Genomic DNA, 27,863 nt, shown 5'->3' with positions numbered 1-27,863 from the left:
GCGCCTGCATCATTCTCGACCGCGGCGGACTACGGCTAACTCAAGCTACTATATAATCGATGTTAGTCAATTTCTAGCTGCAGTTTCGCGACATCCATTAACGAACAAAGTGCGTATAATTGTTTGCGAGTTGGACTTGAACTTCTAGGCAACATAATTTAAATTGTAAGTACTTATTTTTATATATTATTTTTATTTTAAATTACTTTAACGCATTTAAGTTAGTACTTTAATTCCTTGTTTTTATTATAATTTTTAAACATAGTAAGAAAGTTACCTGAATTAAATAAGAAGTCCTTCATAATTATCATTAGTTAGGATGGGAAAATTTGCAATGTTTTTTGTTATTAATGTATAGATTTACACTACTTACAGTTACACTGAACTGGCACTGAAATTATTTTACTGCAATTACTTAATACTTACAGTTAAATAATTTCTCATATTGAGATGTATAATTCCAGACTAAAATTAATGAACCCTCAAATATACAATTAATTTATGTACAAAAACATACGAAACACATTTATGAACCGATCAAAATGTTTGTGCCATGGTGTTTATATTCTTTGGAATTTCATGAACTAGCCGTATGTAAACACATTTGATGATCTCACTTTAAAAAATCTTTCACACTTCAGTATGCTTCAGGTTAGTTCGCGAATTTGTTTACAAAAGGTGTACTGTTGTTGCTTGTAAAAGTATTTGGCTTTGCTTAATGCCAATAATAATTGCTGCAATAGTAAAAACATTAATTTCAATCATTTAAATAACAGCAAGTAGGTATAACAAAAATGTGATGTACATAAAAGTGACGCTTGGCAATTCTATTAAATAAAACTAAGAGTTTGGTTCCATCATATTATATACCTAGTAATACGTCTAGTAATAAAGACGCATTGGTATATACCGTAAGTCTTTATTACCCATACTAATTATAAATGCGAAAGTGTGTATGTTTGTCTGTCTTTCACGTCGAAACGGCCCGGAGCGACGGATTGGCGTGATTTTTGGCATGGGCCAGAGAGTGACGTAGGCTACTTTTTATCCCGGGAAATGCACAGTTCCCGAGGGAACAGCGCGCGATAACCGAATTCCACGCACGGGCAAAAACTAGTCTTCTATATATTAACAATGTGTGGCCCAGACCCGGGGATAATATTAAAAACAGTGGCTTTATAGATCACCGGTAATTGGATCATCATGGTCTCACTTAATTAAAATCAAAACTTAACTTTTGTTTTTTTCTAACAAACTTAATCGTAAATTCAATGTACGCCATCGTTGAACCCAACTGACGTCGCCTGTCACGCTACAAATATCAAACATTTTGCTTTACATTGCTTCTTCGAATAAACTTTAAAGTGTAATAAAAATTAAAAAACTAATTATTTTTAAAAGTCGCTGAACTGATGTTGTTCGGTTTGACGAGTACGATCTACGTTTTAATTATTTGCCCGTGTTACAGGCCACACACGGTATAAAAGAAAGTCGTGTTAGTTACACTATTTATAACTCAAGAACGGCTGTACCGATTTGGCTGAAAATTGTTGGGGAGGTAACTTAGAACCAGGAGACGGACATAGGCTACTTTTGATTCCGATATTTCTACGGGATAGGGATAAAATCTCAAAATAACAACTGCTGGGCTTAGAGCAGTGAAATTTGATATGTGGGTAGCTGGACCTCTGAAATAACACATAGGTTACTTTTTATCCCGATATTCCCACGGGATAGGGATAAAGTCTCAAAATAATAAGCACTGGGCTTAGAGTCATGAAATTTAGTATGTAGGTAGCTGGACGCCTGGAATAACACATAGGGCGACTTTTTATTTATTCCGATATTCCCACAGGATAGGGATAAAATATTGAAATAATAACCGCTGGGCTTAGATCCATGAAATTTGGTATGTAGATAGCTGGACCTCTGGAATAACACATAGGCTACTTTTTATCCCGATATTCCCACGGGATAGTGATACACACACACAAACATCACGCTTGTATTCCCAAATGGTATATGGTATGGTATGCAGAGCACACGATACGTTACGGCTTCGGAGCCACTTTTAGCAATTTTAGATTTAAAATTTGACAAAAATAAAAGGTACAATAGGGATAAAATCTTGACATAATAACCGCTAGGCTTAGATCCATGAAATTTGGTATGTAGATAGCTGGACCTCTGGAATAACACATAGGCTACTTTTTATCCCGATATTCCCACGGGATAGTGATACACACACACAAACATCACGCTTGTATTCCCAAATGGTATATGGTATGGTAGGCAGAGCACACGAAACGTTACCGCTTCGGAGCCACTTTTAGCAATTTTAGATTTAAAATTTGACAAAAAAAAAAGGTACAATAGGGATAAAATCTTGACATAATAACCGCTAGGCTTAGAGACATGAAATTTGGTATGTAGGTAGCTGGACCTCTGGAATAACACATAGGCTACTTTTTATCCCGATATTCCCACGGAATAGGAAAAAATCTTGAAATTTCAGCACTCGGTTTAGGGTCTTGAATTTTGTACAGTTGTTCACAACACAACCTCAATGAAAACCACAATATAAATTTTGGAAATTTCCATGGGAATTTATTAAAATCCCGAAAATTTCAATTGCAAATTAGTTCTACCAGACCAAACTCAACTCAACTATGATAACTCAATAACGGCTGGACCAATATTTATGATTTTTGTGTTTTAGGATTTATTTTCATCAGGAATAGGATACTAAATATTAAAAACTTTGGAAAATTCACGAAAAAAATAAAATAAAAGAAAAAACATTTTCCCATACAACATGTTCATGGGTTTCGTAACTGTCAAACATTTAATGGTTATCCCGTCGATACGGTAAACTGAGTAAACTCTGCTCTCAAATTAAAGAACGTATTCAAATAAATTGGACCCGCTAGATGGCGCAGTTGTTTGGTATATGTTATCATAATTTTAATGTAGTGTTGTTTCGGGCAGGACAACGTCTACCGGGTCCGCTAGTAAATCAATAAATGAATATTCTCGAATCCGCTATTGACTCAGAAGTAACTGAAATTAGCTAATCTTTTAGCACAGTAGTTCATTAATTAAGAAAACTATGCAGTAAATAGACCAGCCTTCGGTCTATGAAATTAGATCAGTTGGTGCTAAAAACCTGTTCTACAATAGATTTATAATTAATACGTATTTACAGTGGTAAGAAATTTGATCTGAATAATTTATCATTACGTGGTCCATCTATGAAAAATCTTGCTAAGTATGCTTAGGTTCTTGGGTTCTCGAATGGCGTCCGCGGACCGGGAGACGAGCTGTCGGTAGGCTTCCAACAAGATGGAGCGACGACCTGAGGCCGTATTCCCTAACGTTTCTGACGCTCGCGATCGCAATCAAATGACAGATTTCTCATACAAAAACTGTCATTTGATTGCGATCGCGAGCGTCAGAAACGATAGACAATAAGCCCTCTGGTTAAGATCGCTGGATCGCGGTGGATGCGAAAAGCACAAGACTGGTCTGAGTGGAGATCCTTGGGGGGAGGCATATGTCCAGCAGTGGACGTCTTTCGGCTGACATGATGATGCTTAGTTTCAGGTTTACTAGAATTATTGTGGCTAGTAGCTACTCAACTGATCGCCACAAAAAATAACAAATGATCATCAAAATTATAGTTACTCTCATTCAGTACAAATGGAAAGTCATCCAAGTAAACTGACTATTTTGAATTCGAACAAACATAGTTTAAAGTTAGTTTTGTCAAAATATATAACTATACAATAACTCTTTATTGCACACCAACACATAGCAAGCAGTACAGAAAAACTGGTGCATAAATACAGAGACTTTCTGAGGTACGCAACAGGCGGCCTTATCGTTTCAGAGCGATCTCTTCCAGGCAACTGTAAATATACCGTCCAATAGCCGTACCGTACCGTTGATATGCTTAAAATTGTTACGAATTTATTCATGTACTTTTTTTTAGTTTTATATCCTTGAAAACATTCAATCATCATCTAATCCAAAACATTATTTAATTGTGGTAAGATTCAGTTGAAATTAACACAAAATGTTAACAATATTCAGTTTCAATATTCAGACACCGACTTTACAGATTTATTATATGTACATAAGTATATTTTCTGATATAGATGTTTATAGATAAAATTATTTATGGTATAATTTGGGACATTAGATGCCTTCTGATCCAAGAAGTTCCATCCACATAGCATTTAAAATGTCAGAAAACGAAAACACATATATGCGGTGCCGGCAGAGAATACGATAATATTTTAATTTTATAGCACTTCGCTAGACTATATCAACATGCATGATTATCTCATGAACAATAGACCGCAGGGAGTCGTTACCCCTTAGAAAACATATCGACAAAGCTTCTATACAGATCCAATACAGATCCAATACTGTATACCTACGATTAGATAAAATTATAATCCGCGCATTGAAAAAGTCACAACGTGTGTTATGACCTCATGAAACAGCGTGGCAACTCGCACTAATTGTATAACATCGGCACCTTACCGCGTTATTTATTGTGGCTTATTCATATCAACATCTGTATCTTCTCAACTAGCGTTCACTTTTGAGTTAACTGGCGATAAAGTACGACCTTCTGGTATTGAGTCAGTGATATGGCGCGATGTAGCAGTCAATTCATTGTTACTCCCGGTCCATATCGCATCATCTTGAGATCACGCCACTGATCACGCACACTTCGAATTATTGATAAGTACATGTTGCATCAACTGCCAATGTGTGTAGGTAAAAAAGTTGAGAAGTGCAAGAGAATGCTTACATATATATAGTTGTATTATTCGAATAAGTATTTGATGTTTGTGTGTATTAAAAAAAGTGAAAAATAGGATTTACTGTCATTGGGAAATCGTTCACTTGAATTGATCATTTAGAATTTGTACGAAAATGAATATCAACCAAAGCGAATTTTCTCAACATGTAATTGTGCTGAAAAATATTTACAACCAAATTTATTTTTGTTGTAAATTACTTAAACCCAAATGGAATATTGACCATTATAAATTAGAAGCAAAATTAAATAATCAATAAGTGAATGTTGTCTAAATTAAGTCTTAACTTAATTATGTAGTTCCAATATTATTTACAATTCGTCATATTTCTGAGCGTACGTAAATGCTAGTGGTCGTTTTTTTTTTCGGCATACATCAAATTTGACAATTTTACAATAGGACAAGGTTCTATTTGCGACGATATTCCGGATGGACAATTTTCTTTTTGAAGTATTTCAAAGGCGGTCTTAGCACGTAGTATGAAGAAGATGGACAACCGGGGTTCTGCAAGGACGGAACATTCATTGGGTTCCGGTTGGACGCGATGAAAACAACATTAAAATCCGTTGCGTAGCTAATTTCAAATATCCATGCGAATTATACTTTTGAGAGAAGACACTTGTAATTTTTTTTGGTATAAAACAATAGAATAAAATATTTAATACCTTAATGTTGATTAAATAACGTATGTATAACTACAACACATACCTACTATACATAAATTAACATACAATAGCTACCGTGCCGTTATAAATTTGTAATGGCATTGAGGAAATAGTACCAAAACTGAAGAATTTATTGAAATTGAATCATGCTTATTATCAAATCATTCTTTATTAGACTCGGATTCTTATGAAGTGTTATACTCGTATAGCGGTTGCGTCTCGACTATCTAGAATGCATGGAAATAATTAGGTACAACAGTATGGGGTCTATTATTAATAAACAGATAAAGTAGTGTCTCTCTCTTACTATGACTTGGGTCTTATTTGAGCAAAACCTAATAATTAGGATTCATAAAATATGCCTTAACAGTGAATCAAGGTAGTTTTATGTGATGATTAAAATTGTTTTGGTTTGTTAGTCTAACATCTGGTAGCATGCTGAACGGTTGTGTTGCTCTGAAGATGAGCTCTGGTTGAGTTCGAAACGCCTCAATGTAGTGTGGTCGTGTTGACAGAGTGTGATTTGTGTGTGTTCATACAGTACGGAGGTGGAGGAACTGCATGAACACACATTTCTTTCATAAACGTAGCCTATCATAAGGTCGCGGGTGAGCAAAGTAATTGTTTCATTTTATTTAAATCTGAAGAAATTTAAACAAAATGGTTCAGTTTTCGTAAATTTTCTCAGTTTCGTCACAACTTAAGTTATATCTATAACAATTTCATTACAGTAGGTACATCTAGTTTGCTTTTAACCCTGCCATGTTTTGTGCATGCTTTATTCAAGTAACAAATACATAATATTGCTATCAAAAGGAAATCATTTCTTTTGTTGGCAGCATTTCCTTGCTGTATAGCAATGCCTGCTACGTTGTACGAGTTTTGTTTCAAAAAACATTAAGTAAACAACGTCAAATAAACAATAATTTTCTTTTGACATCATAGTGTAAAGTACTAGTGCAATCTTTCTGTAAATCTGTGTAATCATATCGTTCACTTACCTAAAATTGCGGTAATTCCATTGTATATCCGATAATCGGACGTATCATTCATGTTCCGTAATTTAGCATTGAAATGTTTATTTCAAAGGCGTATGGTGGGCATGGTAGCAATCCATCCATACTTCCATACTATATACTATAATATACTATATATACTATTATACTATACTACATACTATATATACTTATACTATCTGTCGGTTTAGCCATTTTTGAGATATTGAACTTTGAAGTGACAAAGTCGGAGGTTTTCGGAACTTTGTTGTTAGTTATTTCGACTGTACAACGTGCGTGCAAAAGTCCCCAATAATCATGAGCATCACGGTCACATAACGTGCTATTATAAGTAATCAATTAATATATATCATCCATCAAGATAATCGTAATTTGTGCCACCAACACTGGAGAAAGTTTTATCATAAGCTGTGTAAAATAATTAAAAATATTGATTAGGGTTCTTTGTATGCCGTTTATCGACTGCCTTTAAATTTATTCACTGTATTCCCAACAGTAATCAGATACCGTCCTTTGTATGCTTTGGTGCATACTATAACCCCAAATAAAAGAAAAAAAAACATAATTTACTAGATTTTCATGTACCTCTGTTTTTAGCCCCCGACGCAAAAAGGGTGTATAGTTTGACCGCTATGTGTGTCTGTGTCTGTCTGTGGCACTGTAGCTCTTAAACGGGTGGACCGATTTGAATGCGGTTTTTTATTATTATTTGAAAGCAAGTTTTCTGGCGCTGGTTCTTAGATATGATTCATCAAAATCAGTTCAGCCGTTTTTGAGATATTGAACTTTAAAGCGACAAAGTCGGGGGTTTTACAACTTTTTGATGGTTAGGTTATCTATACTGCTTACTGTATTGTGGTGTTTGGTAAAAGTTAGGTATTGTTTTGTATTGTAAACTAAAAGATTGATTATTATCTGTCCTTCGCAAAAAAAGCTTTACAATACTCGTGCTTACCTTATTAATAAAATTATCTTAAGTTGTTTAGTAAAAAAATATCGGCTATCAGTCTAATTTGTACATAATTTTGAATGATGGCCATGAAAAGTCTGCAAAAGGACAGATAAAGAAAAGATTCATATCCTGCAATCAATTTATATGTCTATCATCATCAATTTACTTACCTGTTGGTGCTTAGTGTACTTTTACGCGTCTGCGTAGCTGCTGGTCGCTACTCTTTGAGGATTAACACTCGGGTTTTTGAAATAAATAGCGGTAACGTGAATTTATAACAAATAAATTTACTGCAAATTTTGGCGCAATGATGCGTAAATAAAAAAAAGGTTTTAAAAATAAATACATTTTTTTGAATAGCGATGTGATCCATGATTAAAAAATCTGAAAAAAACATGATTTGTATTGACTAAAAAAACCGGTCAATTGTGTGTCGGGTCAGGAACAATGTGGGGTTTCGTACTAATATGCGACAAATATTCAATAACAAGTATTGATCGGCATTACTCGTTAACTTTTAAAGCCTACCCTAACTGGACGTACCCTAGAGAACCCTAAAAACTAAAGCTCGGAGTTTTTTTACTTTAAACTAAGAATTAATTTTCATTTTCCTTCTTCCATAGAAAAATGCCTCCTCAAGGGCAACCACCTCCATCCTGGGTGTTGGAAGAGTCCGACGCAGCCACCGACGACAAAGATGTAGCCGTCCATGTCCCTCCCTCCGCTGAGAAAAGGAAGCTGAACATAGTCTGGAGAAACGTCATCCTGTTTGTACTACTCCATACCGGAGCAGTATACGGAGGCTACCTCTTTTTCACCAAGGCCATGTGGGCTACCAGATTATTTAGTAAGTTATGGTTTTTTCATAGTTTTCCTATTATGTGGCCTTATTAAATGTCCCACTGCTGGGCAAAGACCTCTCGTCATGTTCTTCATTTGTACCGATTTTGATTTTTTGAAGTTTAATTTACTTAACAGGGTTCTAAACTATTTAGAAAAAAGTAGAATAATTACAGAAAAAGTATAATTCAGTTTGTCGTTCATAAGTGCTTTATGACTAAATCAGTCAGATAAAATCATGCTAATCAAAAACTTGCTAGTCCAAATCTCACAATGCATCCTCGGTAGTAAACAGTTCAGTCAAATTATTCTGATTACATACAATTGAAGTTATTTCGATTTTATATGGAATTAAAAATATGCATCTTAATACCTACCTTATTGAGTTTATTTTAGTACTAAAGAAATTTAGTCGCAGTTTGTAAGCTGATTGATAAAACAGGGATAAAGTTTCTTAATTTCACAATAGAGCTTATTTTACGAACAAGGGCAAGTACAAATAACAAGGATATTTTCCGCCATTCAGTTAAGAAACGTTGCTTAGATAGCTACTCCTGCAGTTTGCAAGAAGGCACGTACTAGTTTCATGGAGTAAATCAGTAAAACTACTGTTGCAAAAATATATCCAAGAATCTCGACTTCCTTTCAAGGTAGAATTCACCAGGGTTTTGAGTGGGTATTATTGTAAAATATGTTTTACAGTGTCTTCAAATCAAGGCCCATTTCTATGAGGTTTTTCTTTTGTTCATAATTATAATACGAATTTCTCATTTTTTATTGTAATACGGACAATTTTCGAGCCCGTTTTTATTATTCATACTTTCCTTGACTTAGGGGCTGTTTCACCATCCATTGATTAGTGTTAACTGGTGGTTAGTGTAGTAAATTTGTTAAAGAAACGACATGCTTTGATTGGAATTTGTATTGAAAGTAAAGTATAAACAATTATGTCAGTCAAGTTTAAATATAAGGAAATAGAAATTTGATTACAAAAGCTTATAAAAATAGCCAGTACCTATGTACAAACAATAGAGTACCTATTTTAACACCCGCCCATAATCAAAATTCTCTGTACATAAACTTGCTCATAACAGAATACTTTAAATGTAACATCACAAACCAAACAGTAGATAAAACCAACGAACTATAAAACATAAAATTCAAAAAAATACAGGTATCAACTAGGTAAATTAATTAAACCTAACCCTTGAATACATCTTTGATGTGCAATTTTACCCAGACATTTGGTGAGCACATCAGCAGACATATTGCTCGAACTAATGAATTTTAGTTTTATAATATTATCTGACACCTTTTCCCGAATAAAATGAAATTTCGTGTCAATGTGCTTGGTCCTACCATGGTTTACGGGATTATATGCCAAGTTTTGTGCACTCTGACTATCGCTGTATAAAGTTATAGTAGGATATTGATCATTATTGCTACATACCTGAGCAATGAATCTACGCAAATATGTAGCTTCTTTTGCTGCTTCTGTTAGTGCCATATTTCGGCTTCAGTTGACGACAACGCCACTGTAGGCTGTTTCTTTGACGCCCATGACACCGGCCATCTGCAAGTTTGAAAACAGTAACCGGTATAAGAGCGCCGATCACTGGTACAATTTGCCCAGTCAGCATCCGTATAACCCATAAGAGGTATTCAGTTTTCCTATAGATTAAGAATAATCTATAGTGCGCTTTAAATATTGAAGCACCCGTTTTGCCGTACAATGAATTTTGCCACATTTAGTATTAAATTGGCTCAAATAACTGGCAGCAAACGCAATATCTGGCCGTGTATTCACAGCAAGATACATAAGACAGCCAATTATCTGCTGATAATCATAAGTTGACTCCTTACCTTCAGATCAGCAGCTAGCTTGCTATTAGCTAATGGCGTGTCAAATTCCTTTGCATTCTGTAATGCGTACTTCTTCAGTAGCGAAGTAATGTACGACTTTTGATTTATAGTAACTTTTCCATTATTACAATCAATATTTATTCCTAAATAATATTTCAACGGCCCTAAGTCTTTGAGTGAAAAGTATTTTTGTAAATCACTTTTGACTTTGACATACGAAGTGTCGTTCTTGGAAAATATAATTAGGTCATCAACAAATATGGCCAGTAATATTATTTCAGAACCAATGAGTTTCTTATATACACATGGTTCAGTAGGCACCTATTAAAACCTATTTTAGACAAGGTTTCGTTAAGTTTAATGTTCCACGCACGAGGGGCTTGCTTTAGCCCATATAAGGACTTTTGCAGGAGACATACCTTATCTTCATGGCCCTTCTTCACAAAACCATGAGGCTGGTCCATGTAGACCTCCTCTTCTAGGTCGCCATTCAAAAAGACAGTGTCGACATCCAAGTGATGCATTTTAAGGTCCATTTCGGCGGCTAAGGCAAATAAAGTACGCAGAGATGAATGTCTGATCACCGGCGAAAAAGTCTCGTGGTAATCTACTCCCGCGACTTGATTAAAGCCCTTTATTACTAGTCTAGCTTTATACCTAGTGATATTACCGTGTGTATCTGTCTTCAACTTGTACACCCATTTGCAGGGAATTATTTTACGATCAGGCCTGTCCACCAGCTTCCATGTATTCATTTTCATTAGCGAATCATACTCATCTTGCATGGCTGACTTCCATTTATCCGCGTCATCGTCTCGCATGGCTTGAGAGTACGTTTGAGGTTCTCTGTCCTCAGCTAATGTGTGATAGGAGAAATAATCTGGAGGTTTTCTATCCCTAGTTGGATATCTCCGATCTTCTACCACAGGACAGTCCTCCAATACCTCAGTCTCAGGTGGACATGACGTTTCAGGAAGTGGATCAGCAGAAGCATCATGAAATTCTTCGTGTAACATATCATTTGCCTCATGAATAGTACTAGGAGAGGCATTTGACTCTCTAGATACATTTTCCTCGCATACAGGAGCAGGGGACTCTACCAACCTATCTTCTTGCTCTTGTACCGGTCTCATATTGTCTAACAGTATGACAGGACCAGATACTGGAACGTTTTTGGACGTACTTGGCTCTTCATTCAATTTATTGTTCTTCAAACTTGTGAAGCAACCTTCGAAGAATGTAACGTCACGTGACTTAGTAACCTTCTTGGATATTGAGGGTCTCTGAATATGTAACTATTTGGATCATCTGAATATCCAACAAAGATACATTCAATCGCTTTCATATCAAATTTCTTCCGTTGACAATCAGGTACATGAATCAAAGCTCGACACCCGAAAAACCCTAAGGTTACTTAGATTCGGTTTACGGTCATTACATTTCCAAAAGGAGTTAAGTTGTTAAGCGCGCGATGGGGGGACCTATTCTTTAAATACACCGAAGTTTGTTACCGCGTCTTCCCAATACGCTTTGGAGAGAGAACACTGTGCAACATAGAACGAGCTTTCTCGATTACTGAGCGTATAGTTCGTTCTGCTAATCCATTTTGTTGCGGACTGTACTTCACTGTCGTTTGGTGCACAATACCATTAGTACGAAAATGATCTGACAGTTCTTTGTTGACATATTCACCTCCATTGTCCGTCTAACAGCTTTTATTTTGAGCTCCAGTTTGCCGTTCCACTAATTTTTGGAAATGGCAAAACTTTTCTTTCACTTCTGTCTTCGAAGAAATAAAATATATAAAAATAAAGCGTGTATAATCATCTACAAATAATAAGGCATACTTGTTACCTTGTAGAGAGGTTTCTGACATCGGTCCACAGATGTCGCTATGTATCAACTCAAGCAAAGACGTAGCTGGTTTATAGGCTATTTTCTTAAACGGTTTGCGAGCTTGCTTACCTTCGATACAGGCTACGCAACTCTCTTTGTCAATTCTGTAAACTCTACACCTACATGACTATCTCTTAAATGGTTCATACCGATGCGACACAGATGACCAAACGCTTGTGCCATAACTGGTACCTAGTAGCGGAGTCAGAGTGCACATCACAGGCTACATCGCGAGGCATATTGACAGTACAGTCTAATTTGTACAGACCTCTATAGGGCGAACCGTGAAGAATAGAGTCACCTACAAAAGAAAAGGTATCAGAATTATAGAAATTACAACCATTTTTATCAAAAAGTACACTATAACCTTTTTCTACAGCCTTATAAACAGATATCAAATTACTATTTAAAGAAGGTACATAAATTGCATCTTTTTATTTATTAACAGTAGAAGAACCAGAGTGGATTGATATATCACCAATACCGCCGCTGTCTATCTTGGTACCATCTGCAATAGTAACCTTTGTACTAGATTCTGGTGATCTTAAATTTTCGAACCATTCCAATCTCGATGTCATATGCCGGGTCGCTCCTGAGTCTATAGTCCAGTAGTCTTCACAGGCATTAGCACTGGTACCAAGAGCTACCACTGAAGCCGCTTCCTGTGCCTTCTTCTTTATCTTCCTTAAAGGACAATTGGGCGCTTATGACCAGGTTCGTTACAATCATAACAAACAATAGGTTTCTTAACTTTTTTGGGCTTGACATCTTGCGAACGTAGAGCAGAATCAAGTTGGTCGAATCTTCGCTTTTCGACACTTCGTTGAGAAGTTTAGACTTAACTAACTCTGTAGTCACGTTCTGGTTGCTATTCTCAAGTGCCATAATCAAGGGATCAAACCTGAATGTAAGTCCTCCGAGTAAAATAGCAGCAACAGACGAATCTTCAATAGTTTTCCCTATGTCAGATAAATCATGCACAGTTGTCATCACTGCATTGACATATGACTCTATATTAGGGAAATCTGACAAGCAAAGTCTATAAAGTCTTCGTTCTAAATAAAGGCGACGGCCCATACCTTTATCCTCGTATGCATTCTGTAATGCAGTCCAGGCTTCCGACGCTGTTTTAGCACTTCTTACTTGCGTTATAGCCGAACCTTCAAGTGTGAGGCATATCTTCGTCAGGCCTTTTTATCAATTTTTGACATAGTATCTGCAGATATATTATGGCCTTCAGGATACCCTTCTATATTCCCACAAATCCTCATGCATCAAATAGTTTCGCATTTTGAATTTGTTGTATTTGACTTTGTTTATTGAAGTGACACGTACATCAGATAGAATACAATGTATAGTAAAGAATAAGAAATTTAAACATTTTGATTAGCCAGTTATACAACATACTCCCCGTAATCAAAACAAGATTATAACATAAACCTATTCCTTTTATACAATTCTGATGCTTGATACGAGCCAACGGCTTAGTTAGTACATCAGCCCACATCTCCAAAGTATTGATATATACGACATTAACAATATTGTTCGATAATAAATCTCGTATATAATGAAATCTTGTGTCTATATGCTTGGTTCTGTTGTGGTGAACCGGATTCAATGCCAACTTCTGGCAGACTGTGAATCATTATAAATAGTAATAACAGTTTGACATACCAGTAAGTTCACACATCAATCGCCTCAGAAATTCAGCCTCTCTACCCGCACTGGACAAACTCATATATTCCGCTTCGCTGGACGACAGGGCAATGGTGGTTTGCTTCTTACTTTCCCATGAAATGGCTCCCCCGGCCATAGAAAAATAGAATCCGGTGTATGAACGACGATCCATAGGACAATTGGCCCAATCTGCATCCGCGTAGCCAATTAAACATCCACCGTCTTTCCTGTAAGTAATGCCCAAATCCATAGTGCCTTTCAAATATTGTAATACACGTTTTGCCGCCTTCCAATGACTTTTATCATATTTAGTATTGAATTGACTCAAATATGATGTAGCAAAAGCAATGTCTGGACGAGTATTAACGGCCAGAAAATTGAGTGAGCCTATCAATTGCTGATACGGATAGGATAATGAAGATTCACTTACATTCTTCTCACTCGGCAGAAACTTTTTAGTTTCCAACGGCGTAGGAACGCTCTTACAGTCCATCATGTGAAACTTTTGTAGCAAATCACGAATGTAACTTTCTTGAGATATTTAATCTCATTAGGTTTGTAATGTATATTTAAACCTAAGTAATAACTAAGTTTGCCAATCACTTTCAAACTAAAATGATTCCGCAAGTCAGATATGACAGTATTTAGCGTTTTATTTTCTTTGTACAAAATGACAATGTCATCGACATGGAAAGCGAGTATTATTAACTCGTTACCAAACTTTTTGGTATAAATACATGCTTCCGAAGGAGTTTGGTTAAAACCTATGCATTGTAAAATTTCGGTCAACTTTTTATACCATGCTCGTGAAGCCTGTTTGAGGCCATAAAGCGATCGTTTCAGTAAACATACTTTATCTTCTTGACCAGGTTTTATAAATCCTTCCGGCTGACTCATATACACTTCTTCCTCCAAAATTCCGTTTAAAAATGCCGTATCAACGTCTAAATGGTGCATTTTCATTCCCTCTTCCGCAGCCAATGCGAACAACATGCGTAAAGAAGAATTTCGGACGACTGGAGAGAAAGTTTCCAAGTAGTCAATACCATAAACTTGATTAAATCCTTTCGCGACAAGTCTGGCTTTATATTTAATTACGTCACCATGCGCATTTTTCTTCAGCTTGTAGATCCATTTGCAAGGTATGACTTTCTTATCTGGTCTATCAACGAGAACCCAAGTTTGTTTCTCAAGCAGTGACTGATATTCATCTTGCATAGCTGATACCATTTATCACTATCTTCTGCGTTCACAGCCTGTGTATAAGTTGTAGGTTCATCCATCAGCTGAGGGGATGAAGTTTGCATGCATACACAATTGGCAGCAGAATTAGGTTTCTGGGTCTCAAATTGTACCTTGGTTCTACAAAATCAGTATTAGATTCAGTTTCTTCTGATGAAGATGCAATAACAGGTTGAACTGACACATTTGGAGTAACAGCGTTATGCCACTGTTCCACGACATTAATATCAGACTGAACATCTTCTGATATAATATCTAAAATATCAGGTTGAATCTGTTCATTTTCGATGACAGCGCTTGTGACAGGTGTTCGACTATCTGAACTATTTGACGAGTTTACTTGCGAACTAAGCAATAGAGGTACAACTGCTGATTCAGTTAAATCATTATCAGACTTACAAGTTGTCTTTACTTTCAAATCTTGAAAATCACATTCAAAGAAAGTAACATCTCTGCTTTTCACAAGTCTTCTGGGATATCTAATATCTCTGAAATAATAACTTCTTGGATCTTCTGAATATCCAACGAAAATATGCTCGGATGCTTTCATGTCCAATTTCTTCCGATTACATTCAGGGACATGGATGAATGCTCTGCATCCAAAAACACGCAGATGAGAAAGATTTGGTATTTTATCATACCATTTCTCGTACGCCGTCTTCCCATTGAGAGCACGGTGAGGAGACCTATTTTTAAGATATACAGCCATCTCTGCAGCATCTTGCCAATAAGCCGGAGAAAGGGAACTATCAGAAAGCATTGATCTTACTTTCTCCAAAATTGAGCGATTTGTTCTTTCTGCAATAGAATTTTTGCTGAGAACTGTAGGGAACTGTTGTTTGGTGTTGAATTCCTTCATTTTGTAAATATCTCGAAAATTCAGCATTAACATATTCTTTTCCATTATCACTCTTCAATATCTTAATCTTTGCTCCTGTTTCCCGCTCTACTGTGGACTGGAAAATACGAAACTTGTTCTTTACTTCCGCTTTTGAAGGAATAAAGAATACAAAAGTCATACGAGAAAAATCATCTATAAAAAATAAAATATACTTATTGCCTTGAAATGAAGTTTCAGGCAAGGGTCCACAAATATCTGAATGAATAAGTTCCAGAACAGAAGTTGATCTTTTATGTGAAACTTTCTTAAAGGGTTTCCTATTCTGCTTACCTTCAATGCAGGGGATACATGGTTCCTTATCGACTTCTGAGTAGTCCACGCCCACTGCGTGTCCCTTCCTCAGTTGATCCATTCCGATGCGACATAAATGACCTAGTCGTCTATGCCAGAGCTTGAAGCTAGAAACATCAGAGTGGGTCTCAAAAGCAGATAATTGAGTAATTGGGTTGACCGTACAGTCTAAAGAATACAGTCCACCACATATAGAACCATGTAAAATTACATCACCTGTACAAGAAAAAAGCATCAGAATCATAAAAATTACAACCAGTTCTATCAAAAACTACGTTAAAACCTTTATCTACTGCCTTCTTTACTGAATAAGATTAGAATTCAAGTTTCGGTACATGAACTACATCAGTAATCTTCTTTTATATGACCGCAAGTGCTAATAGAAATATCTCCAATGCCTTTACTGGGCAGTACATCTCCATTTGCAATGGTTACAGTCCAATAGACGAACTTCTCACATTATTCATCCAATCCGCTCGTGACGTCATGTGTGCTGAAGCTCCAGATCAATAAACCATTTATCACGCTCTAATCCGTCATTGACATTCAGTGCACATAGAGAATTTTTGTGATTTACGGTCTCTTCTTCTTGTCCTTTTTATGGGGACAATCTGGACGCTTATGTCCTGGCTCCATGCAGTCGTAAACACAAAGGTTTTCTTCGGTTTGGATGTAGAAGGTTTGTTCTGGTTCATTCGTGTACGAAGAGCAGTATCTGGGTTATCTATAGCTGGTTTATTCAATTCATTCAATAATTTGGTCTAATTAAATCCACTGTAATGTCTATGTTGGATTTTCCAAAGCCATTACTAAAGGTGCATATTGAGGACTTAAACCTCCAAGAAGAATCGCAGCTAATTGAAGCATCTTCCATAATTTGCCAATGTCGGCTAAAATCTTGCACAGTTGACATGACAGCATTTATGTACATCTCTATATTGGAATCAAAATCATCAAGACAGTACCTGTACAGTTTCCGTTCGAGGCTTATACGTCGCCCTAAACCTTTGTCCTCGTAAGCGGACGAAAGAGCATCCCAAGCTTCCTTGGCTGTTTTGCATGACCTTACATGAGTTATTGCCATACCCATCTAAAGTGAGACATATTTTCGATAACGCCTTCTGATCGTTACGTGATTTTTACTTCAGTAGGAATTTTACTATCATCAGAATATCCGAAAATCGTCTCCCATAACTCTTCATGCATAAGGTACATACGCATTTTGAATTTCCATACGGAATAACCGTCTCTGTTTATGAGTGGGTTTTATGGCAGAAATCGAATTATTTGCCATATTTATACGCACAGCTGTTTTATGTCACAAAAAAATAGTATGAAAATCTTCGTGAACTATTGAAAATTTTCACAGATTTTCATAATTTATAAACGCACATACTGGAAAAAAACTAGTAGATTCACTTTTTATAAAGAATATATAGCTTTTATAAGTAATACTCAGTTAAATATAGAGTTTCGTGCTGATAACGAATGTTGTATTTGACTTTGTTTATTGAAGTGACAAACGTACATCAGATAGAATACAATGTATAGTAAAGAATAAGAAATTTAAACATTTTGATTAGCCAGTTATACAACAGAAATTCCAAGAACTATATCCGTCTCTATTAGTTAGACAAAAGTTGGCAGTGAGGAAGAACAGAACCTCTTTACCCATTGGTATCTCCGCGACTATGAGCCATTGTATCCTCAGATCAGCTGTCACATATCGAAAACTCGGAACTGATATTTTTCACTTTTCGATAAAATCACTTCACAAATAACAAAAAACATTAATTCATAATTGAAATAGTTATTCTTCAACAAAAGCTTCGTGCTGATAACGTTTTTTGTAGTAAATTGTTAAAGAAACGACATGCTTTGATTTGAATTTTGTATTGAAGTAAAAGTATAAACAATTATGTCAGTCAGTTTTAAATATAAGGAAATAGAAATTTGATTACAAGCTTATAAAAATAGCCAGTACCTATGTACAACAATAGAGTACCTATTTTAACAGTTAGGTGTGATGCCGTCTCTTTTTTTGTTCGAATAGACGGAGACGCATCACATTTAACGTCAGTTAACACTAATCAATGGAAGGTGAAACAGCCCCTTAATGTTGTTAAATAGTAAATTAAATGAAAGCAGTTATTTAATATTTTAAAGAGTAAAAAGTGATTTTATGTTCCACTCTATACTATTTAGTTTGAAACCAGCCAATATTAACCAGTCGTAACCAATTTAAAAATCCTGCACATTTGCCTTTCCATACTGGAGTTATTCCAGAGTAAGCAGGGTCAGTTCCAAATACTTACTGATATTTTTTTTCTTTGTGTACTTTTTGTTGACTCTATCTGTCCTGCAAACTAGTTATATCTGTACCAAACTTCAACCCGATAACAAGAAATAGATACAATTTGCCTGGCAATATTTGGCCTTGACGAATAGGTAGGTACCTAACCACAATTTTTTTAATTCAAAAATATTGGTAGGTACTTATTATCTATTTTGTTACTAGTATTTTTTTTAAAGCCATCCATAGTAAATTTGACACTTGTTTTAACTTTTTCTAGCTGTTTTCCTGTACTTGTGCTCTGGACTGGGAATCACAGCTGGAGCTCACAGGTTATGGGCCCACAAATCATACAAGGCACGTCTCCCACTAAGGATACTGCTTACGCTGTTCAACACCATGGCTTTCCAGGTTAGTAACAACATCTATTTTTTAAAAGGCATTTGTAAAAGCAAACGTACGAAACCCGCTTAGTTTTGATCAACGCCAAAGAATCATCAGAAAGGAACCTGAAAAGTCTGAAGGGAAAACTTGGGCTAGTTTTTTCTTAATGCAGATGATGCTAGCTGAATTTAAAATTCTCTTTGGCCACAAACAAATCTGAGTAAATAACTTTTGGATAATAGAGGTGGAAGCAGTGTTAACCTTAATAAGGATGTCAAAAACTACGACACTGTGAGGTCTTTCAAAATCATTACCAATTTGCTGAGACCATTCATTTGCAAAATATTGGGTATTAAAGTGCTAATATTTGTTAGACACAAGTGATTCCGTAAAAGCTAAACCATTGACTTGATAAATCTGAAAAAATCGGTAGTAATACCTTATAAATTGAATAGGAAAACTACAGCGTAGTGTAGGTAGACTTTACAAGTTAACTCGTAATAGTGAATCAAAACTTAATATTGAATATTGTTTTATTTATTTATTTATTAGTTAATATTGATTTGCCGCATATTAGTTCACGTATTAGTACTACGTGTGGCCCTACACGCATTTGGTAGATTTTTATCTATTTTACATAATTATAACTAGTTGACCGCGACCGGTAGCAATTTTTCGACGAAAGTATTAAATGGATATGATTCTATTTAACAAGTTTTATTATCGAGGTTTTAAAATTTCTTTTATATGAAGTATATGCCACTTATAATTATCGAACGAAAGTGTTTAGGTCAACTCATGTCTTGCACTTGTCCCGTTGACGTTCCTATTATTATTTTACACATTATCAATTGTAGGTACATGTGAAACGAAATAACTGAATTGTTTATTTCGTCATATTCGTCTGTTTAGCGTCAAGTATGTCTTTATTTGTTCTATGTTTGTTCCTATGTTTGTTTTTTATGGCGTTAAATAAATGTATTTTCTTTCTTTCTTTCTTTCATATTTCTGGCGTGTTCACTATATTATTTCGTGTTAAATATGCCTAAAAAATTGACTATGATGATTACTATTTACCTATTTTTATTATTTTTAATTACACAGACTTATCCATATTAGTCATTACGTTGAACGTCAAACTGACATAAGATGCTACCAGTCGCCGATCATTTATTACAACCAATCTACTTTTGTACAAGGTTACATCCTACTTATATAATATATAATAATATATATCATAAATATGAAAGTTTGTGAGTGAGTGAGTGAGTATGTCTCTTACTTCTTCACGCTGAAACGGCTTGACAGATTTGGATAAAATTTGGCAAAAAGTTAGTTTATAACCTGGATTAAAACAAAGGACACTTTTTATCCCGATATTCCCACGGGATAGGGATAAAATCTCTAAATAACAACCGCTGCAATGGGCTTAGAGTCATGAAATTTGGTATGTAGGTAGCTGGACGTCTGGAATAACACATAAGCTACTTTTTATCCCGATGTTCCCACGGGATAGGGATAAAATCTCGAACTAATAATCGCTGGACTCAGTCATGAAATTTGGTACGTAGATAGCTGGACATCTGGAATAACACAGGCTACTTTTAACCCGATATTACCACGGGATATGGATAAAGTCGCGAAATAACAACCGCTTGGTTTAGAGTCATGAAATTTGGCATGGGTGTTTTAATTTAATGTCAATGAGAACCACGATGTAATTTTAGGTAATTCCCACGAGAATTTAATAAAATCCCGGAATTTCAATTCAACTGCTGTATCTAATGATTTGCGCGTGCGAAGCCGCAGGTAAACGCTAGTACGAGTATAATTCCATGATTTTTTAAACTTATAACTTACACAATATTAGTGCATTTTAACAGTTTTTAATAATTGGTGGGGTGGAGACACGGTGCCTGTACCGCAACAATATCCGGGCATTTTCATTAAAACACATACCTAGCAACGGCATAAAGTTAAAAGTTGTCAGTTTTGTGACGATTTTCCCCCACAGTTATTTAATATGGAGTAAAAAGTCACAAAACTGGCAATATTTAACTTTTCCTTAACTATACTGTTGCTAGGTATATACAAGTTTTAGTGAAAATGCCCATCCGCCTGTTAGATGGGTTCCATCTGAAATGCCTCCGTGGCATTACGGGTATTAAGTGGTTCGATCGCGTTAGGAACACGGAGATCCTAAAGCGTGCTGGTGTCGCGGGGTTGGCGGCTTATTTGATGCGGCGGCAGTTGCGATGGTGTGGGCACGTCTTTCGTATGCCAGACGAGAGAGTCGCAAAGCGCATCTTTTATTCCGAACTGCAAGATAGCAAGCGGAAACAAGGCGGTCAGATCTTGCGGTACAAAGATGTGCTAAAGCGACATAGGAAGAGACCCGTCACATTGGGAGAATTTGGCAGGGAATGGTGGTTTGAGGCAAGGCGACGGAGACGAGCTCGATGCGAAGCGAGACGAGCTCAAGGCCAGACCACCTGCGGCCATAAGTATTCTACACATACCATCATAGGGCCATGCAAAATTTATCTTGACCACGCCAAATTCCCCAGGTCCTGCGCCGCCACTGATGATGATACGTGCAACAGCGTCGAAATCACGGTCTACGGCCCATAACAAATATATTTATTACATTTTAATGTATACTAAAATAATAAATAGGCGTATAAAGGTTGATTTATACCGATGGTTCAAACGGCACGCATTTTTCAGGTGCTAATTTGATATCATTATCTTCGCTACAAAGTTTAAGTACGAAAATAAACTTTAAATAAGACACTTAGAGTGCATCACGTTTTGGGTCCACATGTGCCGGCCACGCGGTCGCGCTGGCCTTTCATGCGGTTATCTGTAATTACTCTCGACCTGTCATCATTTGTCACGACTTTAATCAAAACAAATTAAATGATTATAAGTACGATATTTAACAAAGTCAAAGTCAAAGTCAAAATATCTTTATTCAATTTAGGCAATAACAAGCACTTATAATGTCAAAAAAATGTACCATGCACCGGTTCGGAAAAACCTCTGTTGAGAATCCGGCCAGAAACTCAACGAGGTATATATATATATATATATATAATAAAACATATACTTACGTGTATATACGTATATATATATTAAACAGATTTACAATATTATTAAATGATTACTTCATTTTTAACACAGTAGATTCGCTATTTGAAGTAAGGGATTGCCAATGCGGATCGGAATTATTTCCAAATGTCCCTGTCCGTGATATAATCATTAATCTTATTATACGCCTAAGATATTAATTTCTTCTTGACAATAGATTTGAATTTCGCATCCGTTTTATTGGTTTTTTTATTTTTATTTTATTATAAAAACGTATGCAATTCCGTTTAGCCAGTCTGCAAGATGGAACTTTAAGCTTCTCTGGGTTTCTAATGCGGGGCTAATTCACGACTTCAAGGTCGCTTAGCGAGCTATGGAGAGAGCAGTGCTAGGGGTTTCATTGAAGGATAAAATCCAAAATCATATTATCCGACAAAGAACGAAAGTCACCGACGTTGCTCAGAGAATTAGTTCGCTGAAGTGGCGTTGGGCTGGCCACGTCTGTCGCAGGACCGATGAACGGTGGAGCAGACGAGTCCTCGAATGGAAACCACGGATGGGAAAACGTAGTGTAGGGCGTCCTGAGGCACAGTGGACGGACGACTTAAGAGGGTTGCTGGCGGCGGATGGATGCGAGGGGCTGAAGACAAGAGTGTTGTGGCGCGCCATGGAAGAGGCCTTTGTCCAGCAGTGGACTGCTGTAAGCTGATGATGAAGGAAAGAAAAGATTCGATTGGAAATTGAATTTACAGTGATAGGGGTTTTTGATCTGAACCTCTAAATACTCGTATATCTAAGTACTTTTTCGTAAAACACTTTCTCTAGACTTGCGTTTGGCGGCACACGCTAGTTTTTTTTTTATATGTAAAACTAGCCTAAGCATTGCTTCTGCGTTCGATACCACGCATTATCACGCTTTGATTTATAAAATGAAACCAAAAAAATGTATTAAAATCACACAGACATACTGACCTCTGGAAACTTTGGAATTAACACTGAAATATCAGTAAGGTTAATAATAAAAAAAAACAACAAAGATAAGTGTTTACACGCGCCTAATTACAATAGGTTAATTAAGTAAGTTTATAATATTTACCTCAATTTTGTAGACTGTTATTGTTACTGCTGTAGGTATCTACTCGGATATTTACTTGCCATTAATTTTGCTCTTCATAGTTAATAGCATGGAAAAAACCGGATAAGTGCGAGTCGGACTCGCGCACGATGGGTTCCGTACCATTATTTATACATTTTTTATGGGAGCCCCCTTTAATATTATTTTATTTTAATTTCATTACTTTTTTTTAAAAGTGATTAAGTGGTTAAGTGAATATTTCAAGCGACTACCAGGGGCCTACCACGATCTTTTCATAAACGCCGTTAATATCAAGCAAAATAACGGCAAAAAAATCACGTTTGTTGTATATGAGCCCCCCTAAAATATGTATTTTATTCTATTTTTAGTATTTATTTTGTTATAGCGGCCACAGTTATACATAATCTGTGAAAATTTAAAATGTCTAACTATCACGGTTCATGAGATACAGCCTGGTGACAGACGGACAGCGAAGTCTTAGTAATAGGGTCCCGTTTTAGGGTTTTACCCTTTGGGTACGGAACCCTAAAAAGTAGGTAGGTAGGTACCTAAATGAGAAAATAACGTAAGCCCACAATAATGCTACTGATTAGTAGGTACTAATACGATACAAATGGAAAACATTGAATATCATAAAAAAATGTCGTGTATGTAGAAAAAGTCTTCTTGTGACCCAACATCCATACAAAACTTTTTTTTCTTTGAATGAAAATATTTTTCCACTTGTATTGTACTAGTAGTCAGTGGCCTTAAAGTGGGTTAAAATTATCGTACGGTTTATTTTAACGCAATGTATAAGTATTGTTTCTAATTGTTTCTAAATACAACAGATATTTATTTATAACACTAAATCAATCTCTATATTTAAAAGAAGAAACTGACTGACTGACTGACTGACTTATAGATCAACGCACAGCCTAAACCGCTGGGTCTAGAAACTTGAAATTTGGAATATATGTTCCTTGATAGGTGTAGACGCGCACTAAGAAAGGATTTTTCGAAATTCTCACGGGATAGGGAATAAATGGAATTTATATTTTCACTTCGAAATAGCCCTATTTCCGTAACTATAATTATTAGAAACTTCAAATTTGGCATGCAAGTAGGTAATACTAACAGCTAAAAACACTTTTCAGGATTTTACTAAATTCCCGCAACTTTCCGCAGAATAAAAATAAGTTTCAATTTTGAGGCCGATTTTCAAAATTATTTCAAATTTTAACGTTTTCAATCAAACGAAGCGGGGTTTCGAAGCTGGTAAGAATCATAATTAATTACGTATGTAGGTTGATTTTTGTATTACAAAATTTGCACCATCTGTCTAAAAGAAAATCTGTCCGTATTTGTATTTCCATGTAATCCTCCGAAAATTTAATCAAAACACAAAAAAAGGATCGCAGAAAGTAAATGTATGTTACTCCAAATTTAACGCGAGCGAAGCCGCGGGCAAAAGCTAGTCTTGTTTATAATTTCAAGAAGGTATTAAAGAAATAATTGCAACTTTATTTAATCATGTTACTACACATTTCGCAACCCAATGCTGGCGGGCGAATATGAAGCAAACGGACGAACACGTTACACTACATTGCCCTTTGCGTTAATTTGTGAACATAAAAACTGCATCGAAACCAGCTCAATGGATCAAGTTTAGTACCTACCTACGAACGCATGATTTAGCTTGAATGTTGCAGTATGTAGGCATGGTCAGTGGCGTGCAGCTGTATAGTATAAATAGGTACTAGTGGCATGGCAACGTAACAACTCGCGTCCCTAATTTTTTTAGATGATGTCAGTGATGACAAGTTTGGCAAAGGTTATGGTGCACTAACTGCGAGGTGTTGTATCCCAAGACATACTTATCTCACACTTTCCTCACTCTGAATTGGCTAACGAAAATTTGCATTGCATTCTATGCCAACTACAGTACTTACTCGTAAAGTACTATCCTACCAGCCACCTGGCAGCTGTTGCCTGCCACATAGACGCAGAATTGGTTCATTTGAGGTTATCCCCTGCATACAAACTGACACTCAAACAAAGTTTATCTCTTTATTATATAATTGTATTAGGTGTATTATATATTTTTTAAATCTCGCGTTATCCACAACAAAGTTAAAGGGGCCAAAATTGAAGTGACTGGCTTTGAAAAAAGATAGTACGGTCGCGCCCCCTGATTTCAATTTAATAGGAAGTGTCAAAATACATGGAACTGTTGAGTTTAAACCAGGTTTAACAATTTATAGTTTTAGTTTTTCCAGCAAGTGGTCATAGTTGCGTCCCATAGTATTCACTTTTTTATTGTTGCTTTTTTCCCAGGACTCCGTTCTCGACTGGGCTCGGGACCATAGAATGCACCACAAGTACTCCGAAACGGACGCAGACCCGCACAATGCCACGCGCGGCTTCTTCTTCTCCCACGTGGGCTGGCTGCTCGTGCGCAAGCATCCGCAGATCAAGGCCAAAGGTCACACCATTGACATGAGCGACCTTTGTTCGGACCCCGTGCTGAGATTCCAGAAAAAGTAAGTTTGGTTCAGAAACATCAAGATAGAATTCAAATATTTACATTTAATATGGTAGTTGATTATAGAAGAGTGGCGGAGGAAAGACGAGGCATTTTCCCAGCAGTGGGACATATTACGGGCTACATACATAAAAAAAGTGTGACAAGGGAACTTTTTCAAGACAGTCGTTCGTTATGTTATGTTCTCGTAAATATGGTTAGATAGTTAAGATAGATAGATAATAATTATAATATTTCGTTATAATTTTTCGTTAATTATGGTCCAAATTTTTCGACTCCCTCCACCCATCAGAGAAACGCTGAATTTTTGGGCTGTTGTCACTAACTAGTCCATTCCGGAGCATTATTGGGTGACATTATACTTATGACAGTGAAATGTACGAAAGAGAAATGAACTTCTAAATTTTTAATACGATTTTGGCGTACTTTAGTCTAAAACTATTTTACCTACATTCTGTCGGCCACCTATGTTTTAATTAGAACTCAAATTTGCACAGTTCGCCAATCTTTTAAATCGTAGGTAACTTCTGTGGCTCTACCACTATTTCAGATTACATTGACTGTGAATTCGCTACGGATATGTAGGCAGAAAGACAATACAAGTACAGTCAAAAAAGTTCAGTCAACAAAAAGCTGTTTACATTGTTCAAAGCCATAATTTTAAATTTAATTAAATTTTTAAATTACTTATACCATTTTAAAGAAAAAAAAACAACTCAGTAAGGTACAGTCAAGTGTAAAAATAAGTATCTATTCGAACCACTCAGAAATGTGTTACTATGGCCTTATTGCGTCCGAATAAGAGTCTGTGATACTTATTTAAGAATAAGTTCATATTTTTACACTTGACTGTACTTGATAATATTAACCGGTTGCCAATTCTGCTACCAACACAAGCTAATAACGATCTTTTTTCATTTCAGATACTACCTGACTCTGATGCCTCTCATCTGCTTCGTCCTGCCCACTTACATTCCCACTCTATGGGGAGAATCCCTTTGGAACGCCTATTTCGTTGCTGCCATCTTCCGCTACTGCTACGTTCTTAACGTCACGTGGCTCGTCAACTCCGCGGCCCACAAGTGGGGACACCGTTCCTACGACAAGAACATCAACCCCGTCGAGACCAAACCAGTCTCCCTGGTCGTGTTCGGAGAAGGTTTCCATAATTACCACCACGTGTTCCCCTGGGATTACAAGACAGCCGAATTGGGAGGCTATTCACTGAACATTACCAAGCTGTTCATAGACACAATGGCAAAGATTGGCTGGGCTTATGATTTGAAGTCTGTTTCTCCCGATATTGTTGAAAAGCGTGTCAAGAGGACAGGCGATGGCAGCCACGGAGTGTGGGGCTGGGATGACAAGGACGTCCCCCTTGAACAGAAAGCGGCGGCGACTATCATCAACCCCGAAAAGACTGAATGAAACTATCGCCAAAAACTCTATATTAGTAGAACTTAGAGTGTAGCTTCGACGCCATTTTAGCGCTTTAAATGTTGCTGTAATTTATAGTAACTATTTGTGATAGTGATAACGATTGTTAATACCTACTTAGTTTATTTATTTAGGATTTCAAAGCGAATAATTATTGATAGATAAATTATATTCACGACACGTTACTTTGATTCTTGTGATAATTTTAGAGATCAGGTACGAGTTGAATATAAACTAAAAAAAAAACAATGCTGTTATTTATTTACCCATAAACATCATTGAAAAAAAATATTTAAAAGTGATGGTGGCTATTGCCTCTCAAGTAGATCCGTCCTCATACCTCTGCTTTTTTCGAATTTAAATATGGCTTGGAACTAAACTCCAACTCTAAATCTGAGCTCAGCAGTCGAGTAGGTATGATGACGACGACGATGATGATGATGATTATAGTCATCATTAAATACCAAGCCAAAAATTAACCTAAGTACCATCAGCACTACCAATAAATGTGGTTAGTGTTAGTTATAGCGTTAGTTATATTTTACTTTTATGTTCCTTCGGAACTGTTGTGTTTATTTTGGTAGTCTGGTATATCCACACAGCTAAAGCTCTGAACTATCGAGTCCACCTATTTTTATTGCAATAGGTAAATACTGGCAGATATTTTACGACAAACGGCCAGTAAATCTTTATACAGGATGCGATGGCATAATTAATTGTATGTTTTGCGATATAAATTAAATGACAACGATGATGTCAATACTGACTCATTATTTTCATGTATATGCCTACGTATGACATACATAGGCATACTATTAGGTAGACGGTGATTTTAAGAATATGAATATTATAATGTTTTAAAAT

The 27,863-nt window shown here is 36.3% G+C and overlaps 1 protein-coding gene across 1 annotated transcript; it reads left to right on the top strand.

Moving 5' to 3' along the window:
- Nucleotides 1–27,863, top strand: LOC141431985 (acyl-CoA Delta-9 desaturase-like). The gene is made up of 5 exons (XM_074093319.1): nucleotides 1–165; nucleotides 8,089–8,312; nucleotides 18,749–18,879; nucleotides 25,355–25,560; nucleotides 26,486–27,863. Exons 2-5 carry the CDS (start codon nucleotides 8,093–8,095, stop codon nucleotides 26,988–26,990), a joined length of 1,062 nt encoding a protein of 353 aa, XP_073949420.1. The 5' UTR covers nucleotides 1–165; nucleotides 8,089–8,092; the 3' UTR covers nucleotides 26,991–27,863.

The sequence above is a fragment of the Choristoneura fumiferana genome, chromosome 10 (genome assembly GCF_025370935.1).
Source record: "Choristoneura fumiferana chromosome 10, NRCan_CFum_1, whole genome shotgun sequence".
NCBI classification, from domain to species: Eukaryota; Metazoa; Arthropoda; class Insecta; order Lepidoptera; family Tortricidae; genus Choristoneura; species Choristoneura fumiferana.
Note: the sequence above shows the minus strand (reverse complement) of the source record. Positions and strands in the feature narration are given on the sequence as shown.

Excerpts from the sequence above, each read along its gene's own strand:
- LOC141431985 (XM_074093319.1), top strand. The coding sequence starts at position 8,093 with ATGCCTCCTCAAGGGCAACCACCTCCATCCTGGGTGTTGGAAGAGTCC. Across the intron at positions 8,313-18,748 it reads GTGGGCTACCAGATTATTTA|CTGTTTTCCTGTACTTGTGC; the intron begins GTAAGTTATGGT and ends AACTTTTTCTAG. Across the intron at positions 18,880-25,354 it reads TCAACACCATGGCTTTCCAG|GACTCCGTTCTCGACTGGGC; the intron begins GTTAGTAACAAC and ends CTTTTTTCCCAG.